Source organism: Lathyrus oleraceus, chromosome 4, assembly GCF_024323335.1.
Source record: "Lathyrus oleraceus cultivar Zhongwan6 chromosome 4, CAAS_Psat_ZW6_1.0, whole genome shotgun sequence".
In the NCBI taxonomy this organism is placed as follows: Eukaryota; Viridiplantae; Streptophyta; class Magnoliopsida; order Fabales; family Fabaceae; genus Lathyrus; species Lathyrus oleraceus.
The window spans coordinates 229322739-229332616 of NC_066582.1; the positions used below are offsets into that span (position 1 = coordinate 229322739).

The 9878-nt window shown below is 38.2% G+C and overlaps 1 protein-coding gene across 1 annotated transcript; it reads left to right on the forward strand.

The window, feature by feature from the left end:
- Positions 1-622: 622 nt before the first annotated feature.
- Positions 623-1164, forward strand: LOC127136810 (uncharacterized). The gene is made up of 3 exons (XM_051063330.1): positions 623-757; positions 836-1067; positions 1151-1164. The coding sequence occupies exons 1-3, from the start codon at positions 623-625 to the stop codon at positions 1162-1164; spliced, it is 381 nt and encodes a 126-aa protein (XP_050919287.1).
- Positions 1165-9878: the final 8714 nt, after the last annotated feature.

The window sequence follows — 9878 nt, forward strand, 5'->3', positions numbered from 1 at the left end:
CTGAATGGAAGTGGGAAGATATTTACATGGATTTTGTGACAAGTTTTTAGAAGACGACGAAGGGATGTGATTCCATTTGGGTTATTATTGACAGACTGACTTATCATCTCATTTCATTTCAATTAGGATCAATTATCCTTTGCAGAAGTTGGTTGAGATGTACATTGAGAAGTGTGTTAGCTTGCATGGTACTCCTTCGAGTATTGTGTCGAATATGGATCTAAGGTTCACATCTCGGTATTGGTAGAGTTTGTAGGAAGCGATGGGTACTAAGCTAAAGTTAAGTTCTGCTTATCATCCACAGACATATGGTCAAACAAAGAGGATTATTCCGTCTTTGAAGGATTTGCTGAGAGCGTGTGTTTTGGAGCAGGGAGGCAACTGGGGTAGTTACTTACCATTCATTGGGTTTATTTACAATAATAGTTTCCATTCTAGTATTGGAATGGCATCGTTTGAATCTTTGTATGGTATGAGGTGTATGACACTTGTATGTTGGTATGATTCTGGTGAGAGTGTTATGCTTGGACCTGAGATAGTTAAGCAAACTACTGAGAAAATCAAGATGATCCAAGATAAGATGAAAGCTTTGCAGAATCGTTAGAAGAGCTATCATGATAAAATGAGGAAGGCAATTAAGTTCCAAGAGGGAGATTATGTGTTCCTGAGAGTTACTTCGGTAACTAGCGTTGGCTGTGTGTTGAAGTCTAAGAAGCTTGTGTTGCATTTCATTGGTCTATTTCAGATTCTTCAGATGGTATGAGAGGTGGCCTACCAAGTTGTGTTACCATTGTATCATTCGAATCTTCATGATGTGTTTCATGTGTCTCAACAGAGGAAGTACATTCTTGATCTGACTCATGTGATCCAGTTCGATGGTGTGCAAGTTAGAGAGAACTTGACAGTTGAGACTTTGCCGTTGAGGATTGAGGATCGTGAAGTGAAGCACTTACGAGGCAAGGAGATCGCTTCAGTGAAGGTTGTTTGGGGAGGTCCTGTTGGTGGCAGTGTGACATGGGAGCTCAAGAGTAGGATGATAGAGTCTTTTCCAGAGCTTTTCCTATCAGGTAATTTTTTAGGGAAAAATTCTTTAAGTGGGAGAGAGTTGTAACACCCCGATTTAATTATTCATTTATTTAATTATTTCTAGATTTATTTAATTAAATTATTTGAATATTATTTTGTGTGATCTTGGATGGTTTGGCCAGTGAGTAGTAATTTTGGGGAATTGTGCTTAATTAATTAGTTTTTGTGAAATTTAATTAATTAAATTAATAGAAAGTGAGAGAATGGTAAAGGTTGGGGTAAAAAGTAAAATAATAGAGAATTAAGTGGTTAGTGGAGAGAGGCTTATGTTTATTTGGGCCAAGATTACAATTTTGAAAATTTAATTAGGTTACTATATAATTATAAAAATAGAGAAATAAGGATTCTTGGGAGTTTTGTTGTAAACGTGAAAAGAGAAAGTTGGAGATCATTGGAAGAGAGTTAGGGCTTGGGTAAAGAGAACCATAAAAGAGTCGTTTGCTTGCTTTTACTGAAATTACAACTTATGAGGGTTATTCATCTAAGGTTGCCTTGATCATGAAAGGGTGTAGAGGTTTCCCTTAACCTCCAATAAGGTTTTATTCCTTCTCTTTTGATTGGTGGTTTGATGAGTAAATGAATGTGGTTATGTTTTTTGCCATGAATTAGTTTGAAAATTTGTACTTGATGTTGTATGGTTTGTTGTTCATGTTGAATTGTTCACGAATGAGGTGTTTGTGTTGAAATTGAGGAGTTTTTGTGTATTATCATGAATCTGATTTTGTGATTAAATGATGGAATAACATGTTAAATTGATGAGGAATAACATGTTAATATGTAATGGTACTATTTTCTTATGTTATTTGATGATTTTGAATGTTATAGTGATGGTTTGGATGATATATGAGGGATATGGCATGAGGAAGATGAAGTTACTATGAAAACTGGAATTTCTGGAAATTTGATTGATGTCAATTGATTAACATCCTGTGTCAAGCGATTGCATGTGTGTAAAACTAGAAAATGTGAAAAATTGAACTATGTCAATCAATTGGCATACACTGTCAATCGATTGCATGTGTGAAAAAAGTGAAAAATTAAATCATGATACTCGATTAATTCAGGGAATCAATCAATTACATGAAGCAAAAATGTGAAAAATTGGAAAGGCAGTGTGTAATGGGATTTGTGTCAATCGATTACACTTGTATGTCAATCGGTTTGCACTAGTTGATTTTTGAAAATTTACTGAGCTGAATCATATTTTTTACCCGATTGTTTTTGCCATAACTTTAGTTCTGTAAGTCCAAATGAGGTGCGTTTTGAAGTGTTGGAAAGCTAACACGCAGAGCTACCTCATGGTAGTGTTTTTTGAGATAATTGATGAGTGGATATATGTTCATTGTATGAATATATATTGTGAAATGTATGTATGATTGTGTGAATTATTGTACATGCTTATTGATGATTGATGAGATGAGTGTTTCGGATTAAGAACTACCGGTGATGCATGGAATGCATGATTGATTACAGCAAGAGTGGGGTTGTAATCATTGATATTTTATTGTGTTGCATGATTGTTTACGTTCAGAGTTGGATTGTATTCATTGTTGTGTTGTTGTTAATGCATTGTTATATGCCATGCATCATATATTGTCGTTGTTGTGCAAGAAGCGAGTCACGAGTTCAGAAGTATTGGCTAAAACATATATCAATCCATTTGTTCACAAGAAAAAACATATCAGCAGTTAAGCAGTAGCAGAAGTAATAACCACATATTTACTAGCTATAATAGCAACTAGTAAACACACATTAAACTTATATGTGCTTCTTCTCCCCCTAAGTCTGTTCAACATAGACATCTCCTTCAACAACACCTGTAACATCCATTCCCCATCTGACATCTTCTTCAACATCACCTGTACACCACATAACATCATTCTGTTCAACACCAGCTATCGTCACATATTAACTGCAGCTCTCCACATATTAACTGTAGCTCTTCACATATTAACTTCTCCCCCTTTTTAGTCAAAATAGACCAAAGAGACCAATTAGACAAAATAAATGTCAATTAGTCCAGTAGAGAATGTCACATAGAATGTTATAACATATAAAATGTTAAAACATATTGTCAGGTGTTACAGAACCATAATTATACACAACTACATGAGCTGAGATAAAAAGAAATCTAGAGAACTCACAAAGAGCCCAAAAAAATACATCATGGCATCAAAACAAGACTGCAAAAAAAAACACAAACATCAAACAGCAACCATTAAATCATCCAAGCCTCCAAGCATCCAGAACACACATCATTATAACAGGGGAACCATCTTCACCACAACTCAGTCTGAGGAGGTAGCATCTTCTTCACCTTCAGATCTAGAACTGCCACTAGATATATCTTGAGATTCAGACCTCTCACTTGAGGTGTGGGCATCTGTTTCCTTGGCTTCACCAACATTATCCACATCTCCTTGCTCCAAGCTACTAATTAGAACCTCTAGAGCTTCTTTCCTAGCCGTAGCCACCCTTATCCCAGTCTCCAATTCCTTGCAGGTCTCTTTCAGTTCAGCAATCAGGCCACCTTGAGAGGTTAGCTTCTTCATCGCAGATGTCATGACAATGTCATTGACATGATTGCCTTCAAATAACTTATAATGAACTGACAATGGAGGTTTTCTTCTACTAGGGATATCACTTGTGCTCAAAATACCAGGTTGCTGGCTTAGGATTATCCCACAAATTATTGAGGGAAAAGCAATTGGCAGCTTCACTGCATTAGTGGAAGCATGTTTGACAATTTGTTTAAACATGAACCTTCCATAATCAAAATTAAGCTTGGTCCCAATAGCAAATATGATCCTTCCAAGAGCATTAGAGATTGTTGAGATGTGGTTTGTTGGTACCCAGTTGGCTGACCCTATCTTATGCAAGATAGCATATTTCACAATTGATTTGCCAGTAGAGAGATGCTTTTTGCTTGGTCACTCCTTGACCTGTCCAACAGTGATTTTCCTACAGACTTCATTGTTTGTGGCCTCTAATTCAACAACACCTTCTGTTCCTCTTCCTAGGAACTTATTGATCACAGTAGGGGAGAACCTTACACACCTTCCTTTAATAAACACCTTGTAAATCTCTTTGTTGTTCTTGTCAACAATATCCTCAGGGATGTTTACCACAAAATCCTTCACAAGACCTTCAAAACATTAGGGTAATCCACTAACTGTTTTCATTAAACCAGCAGACTTGATCAACTCCATAACCTCCTTAACTTCCACAGCAACCTTTCCTAGTTCCCTTTCCACAGCTACTCTCCTATGTATTACAAATTTCCACTTGGCTGCACCATCTTCCAGATGGAAGGAAATGTTATCCAAATGCACAACAGCAACCTTGGTAGGGGATTTTCTAACAGTTTTCTTTTTGATAGGAGAGATGTCTGGGACATCGTCTTCAACATCATCCTCTGAATCAGAACTTTCTCTGACCTTTCTCTTCTTGACCTCCACTTTACTCCATGACTTTGAAGGACCTACAGCAGTAGCCTTCTTACTAGTTCTGGCTGTCATCATCTCAGCCACAGACCTGCCTTTCCTGGTCTTCATTCTCTTTGCAACACTTGGCTTCAAGTGATGAAGCAAGGTGTCATCTTCATCATCTGAGCTTTCTTCTTCCAAGTCAATCACCTTCTTACCAGAGTCCTGCTTCTGAGAAGCATCTACAGGTTTCTTACTAGGCATGGTTTGCCCTAAAGAACACAGTCCTTCTACATCAATATCTTTCTCTGGCCTAGATGAATCATCATCTTTCTCATTTTGAGGTTCCACCTCAGGTGAGGGATCCCTTATAGATAGGGGAGTCGAAACTCCCTTGACTGAGTGTCCTTCATTTAGGATCCTTGCGACCAAATTTCTAATGACACGATCAGTATGATGCATGTCATCTTTAGAGGTAGGATTATCAGAGTTGTTACCTTGAGTATGCCCTGCAGTGGAAGATGGACCAGGGGCATCACCAGGGATGACTGACAGGGGAATAACTTCCAAAATGTCTTCATGAAGAAAATCCATGGATGGTGTTCTTGCTTTGTGCGTAGGTTTTGAACTAGAAGATGAAGGATGTTGTGACATCTTGTTGAGCTTGTGAAAGAATTTTTGTTGCCCTAGCAGAGATGGTCAATACAGTTTGATGAAGATGGAAGTGGTTGAGCTGAGGTTGCGTGTAGAAATGCTATAGATGGTAGATCCAATACTAGGTAATGATTTATCATAAATGGGGCACTTTCTTTTAAGTGGGCAGACAATATTTTTATTACCTTTTCCACTCCAAATTAATTGCTATAAATTCTCATTGATACAAACCCCTAATTTCCCTCTTAAACATTCAAACTGATTAGCATCCAAAGCCTTTGTAAATATGTCAGCTAATTGCAATTCAGTAGTAACATGCTCCAAGGCTATGATTTTCTCTTCCACTAGTTCTCTAATAAAGTGATGACGAATATCAATGTGCCTTGTCCTGTTGTGCTGAATAGGATTCTTAGAAATATTTATAGCACTCAGGTTGTCACAGTATAATGTCATGACATCTTGTGTGACATTGTATTCAGTCAACATTTGTTTCATCCAAACCAGTTGAGAACAACTACTCCCAGCTGTTATGTATTCAACTTCAGCAGTGGATAAGGACACACAATTTTGTTTCTTACTAAACCAAGATATTAAATTGTTCCCCAAGAAGAAACATCCTCCTTATTTGCTTTTCCTATCATCAGCACTTCCAGCCCAGTCAGTATCACAGTATCCAGTCAGCATAGATCTAGATCTATACAACACCCCATAGTTACTGGTGCCATTGACATATTTCAATATCCTCTTCACTTGGTTTATGTGACTGACTTTTGGTTCAGCTTGATATCTAGCACAAACACCTACAACAAATGCAATGTCAGGTCTGCTAGCTGTGAGATACAACAAACTTCCTATCATGCTTCTGTATAGACTTTGATCTACACTAACACCATTTTCATCTTTGGAGACTTTCAGATGTGTAGGAGCATGTGTCCTTTTATGGCTTGCATTCTCCATGCCAAACTTCTTAACAATGTTTTTGGCATATTTTCTTTGAGATAGAAAGATAGAATCTTCCATCTGCTTGACTTGTAGCCCAAGAAAATAGGCCAACTCTCCAACAAGGCTCATCTAAAATTCAGACTGCATTTGTTTAACAAAATGTTCGACCATATGATTTGACATCCCACCAAACACAATATCATCCACATATATTTTAGCCACCATGAGTTTTCCTCATTCATTCTTAACAAATAGGGTCTTGTCAATACCTCCCTTCCTGTATCCATTGTTAGTGAGGAACACCGTGAGTCTCTCATACCAAGCCATGGGAGCTTGCTTCAAACCATAGAGGGATTTCTTCAATCTGTACACATGCTTTGGAAGATTTGGATCTATGAATCCTTTAGGTTGTTCAACATATACTTCCTCATTTAAGTAGCCATTCAAGAAGGCACTTTTTACATCCATTTGGAACAATTTGAACTTCAGAATACATGCCACTCCAAGCAATAGTCTAATGGACTCAAGGTGAGCTACATGGGCAAATGTTTCATCAAAGTCAACTCCTTCAATTTGAGTATATCCTTGTGCTACCAATCTTGCTTTAGTTTTAGTAACCACTCCTTGTTCATCAGATTTATTCTTATACACCCACTTTGTACCCATGACATTTATTCCTTCAGGTCTTGGAACCAGTTCCCGTACTTCATTCCTCTTGAATTGACCTAACTCCTCCTGCATGGCATTGATCCAAAACTCATCAATCAAATCCTAGGCTCAATCTTGGACACAAAGCAGCCATGTTTGATCACTTCCTTTGATCTAGTTGTGACCCCTTTATTTGGATCTCCTATAATGAGATCTTTGGGATGATCCTTCTGAATTCTAATGGAGGGTCCCTTGTTGATTTTGTCATCTTCAGGTTCAGCTTGAGGAGGTTCACTCTCCTTGCTTTTGTCTGAGAAATCAGTTGGGGGATCATTCAGAGATGTCTCAACATCGTCTGTGACATCAGTCTGTTGATCATCAACCACAACATTGATAGATTCCATCATTACTTTTGTTCTGGAATTAAAGACTTTATATGCTCTGCTGTTTGTTGAGTAGCCCAGAAATATTCCTTCATCACTTTTGGGATCCATTTTCCTTCTTTGTTCACGATCAATCAAGATATAGCATTTACTACCAAACACGTGGAAGTATTTGACTGTAGGTCTTCTCCCTTTCCAGACTTCATATAAGGTAGTAGGAGTCCCTTTCTTCAAGGTTACTCTGTTGTGAACATAGCAGGCTGTGTTCATAGCTTCAGCCCAGAAGTGGTAGGGCAATTTCTTAGCATGAATCATAACTCTGGTTGATTCTTGAAGGGTTCTATTTTTCCTTTCCACCATACCATTTTCCTGGGGAGTAATGGGAGATGAGAACCCATGATGAATTCCTTCTAATGAACAGAATTAAGCAAATTTGTTGTTCTCAAATTCCTTCCCAAGATCACTTCTGATTTTGATAACTTGACTTTCCTTTTCTCTTTGAAGTTTTAGACAAAGATCTTTGAAGACTTCAAATACATCAGACTTTTCTCTTATAAAGTTGATCCAGGTGTATCTGGAGAAGTCATCGACCACTACATAAGCATACTTCTTCTCACCAAGGCTTTCCACCAGCATGGGTCCCATCAAATCCATATGGAGGAGTTCCAGAACTCTAGAAGTGGTGTCATGTCTAAGCTTCTGGTGTGACATCTTTGTCTGTTTTCCAATCTGACATTCCCCACAAACTCTTCCTTCATCAATCTTTAAGTTGGGAATTCCTCTAACAGCTTGAACAGATATAATCCTCTTCATTCCTTTAAGATGCAGATGGCCCAATCTTTGATTCCATATCTTCACTTCTTCTTCTTTGGCTAGAGTACACATTGATGAATAACCAGTTTCTTGAGAACTCCACATGTAGCAGTTGTCCTTAGACCTGACTCCTTTCATGATCACTTCATTTTCTTTATTAGTGATCAGACATTCAGTTTTAGTGAAGTTTACATTTAGACCTTGGTCACACAGTTGACTGATGCTTATTAGGTTTGCAGTCAGTCCCTTAACAACTAGGACATTGTCAAGATTAGGGACTCCAGGGCAGTTAAGCTTGCCAATTCCCTTGATTTCACCCTTTGCTCCATCACCAAAGGTTACATAGCTGGTGGCGTGAGGATGAAGACCAGTTAGCAGGTTTTTGTTTCCAGTCATGTGTCTGGAGCATCCACTGTCAAAATACCAATCTTCTTTGGCTGAAACTCTGAAGGAAGTGTGAGCTATCAGACTTGTAACATCAGTCCTAGGAACCAATTGTTTTTTGTTGACAGGTCTGTGATGTTTGGGTCTAGGTTGATGATGAGAAGGACTAGGATAGCCATACAACTTGTAGCAGAATGGTTTTATGTGGCCAAATTTTCCACAGTAATGACATCTCCATCTTTGGTGTTTCCCTTTCTATTGTCTTCCTTTCTAATGTTGTGACATCTCTGGTTTGCTACCAGTATGACTGCACTTAGGTTTGGATTTAGGTTTGCTATCAGTGTGACTGCACTCAGGTTTAGATTCATTGAACCCAATGCCAGACTTATCTCCTGCCATTTTTCCAGTTTGGAGAATTTTGTCTAAGGTGTTAGTTCCATTATTTAGCATTCTGACATACTTTGTCATCTCATCAAGTTTAGAATTCAAGAATACTGCTTCAGTTTTTAACTTAGAGATAGTTTCCAAATGTTATGCCTTCTCATTCTCCAGCTGTGCTATCACCTTCTTCTGGCTTTCAACTTGTTGACACACTTCTGCACTTCTGTGACACAACTTTCTGTAGGTAGTGGCCAACTCTTCAAAGGTTACTTCATCATCACTTGAGTCTTCATCAGAACCCCTTCTTCCAGTCAAGGCAGTCACAAGATTTGCAAACTCTTCTGTTTCACTTTCATCATACCAAGTGGTAGCAAGACTCCTCTTCTATTTCTTGAGGTAGGTTCCACATTCAGTTCTAATGTGTCCATACCCATCACAGTCATGACACTGAACTCCTTTTCCTTCTTTGGGCTTTTCATTTGATCTTGTTCTTCTTTCAGCATTGTTGGATTTACTGATGTCAGATGAGATGTTCTCGACATTAGCCTTAGATCTTACATCCATATTTTTCAGAAGTCTGTTGAACTGTCTTCCCAACAATGCTACATCATTTTCCAAATCTTCATCAATATCTTGAACACTTTCCTCCTCTTTCTCCTCAGTGTTTGACATGAAGGCTATGCTTTTGACTTTCTTTTTAGATCCATCACACATTCCCATCTCAAATGTTTGGAGGGATCCAATTAGCTCATCAACTCTCATATTGGAAATGTCTTGAGACTCTTCTATGGCTGTCACTTTCATGGCAAATCTCTTAGGGAGTGACCTGAGTATTTTCCTCACTAATTTTTCATCTGACATCTTCTCACCCAGGGCTCCTGAGGCATTAGCAATTTCAAGGATATTCATATGAAATTCATGAATATTTTCATCTTCTTTCATCCTTAAATTTTCAAACTTGGTAGTGGGCAGCTGCAGTCTAGACATCTTCACTCTAGAGGTGCCTTCATGAGTGGTTTTGAGAATGTCCCAAGCATCTTTAGCCACCTCACAGTTGTTTACCAATCTGAAGATATTCTTATCTACTCCATTGAATATAGCATTCAATGCTTTAGAGTTCCCAAGGGCTAAATCATCCTCCTCCTTGGTCCATTGTTCTTCA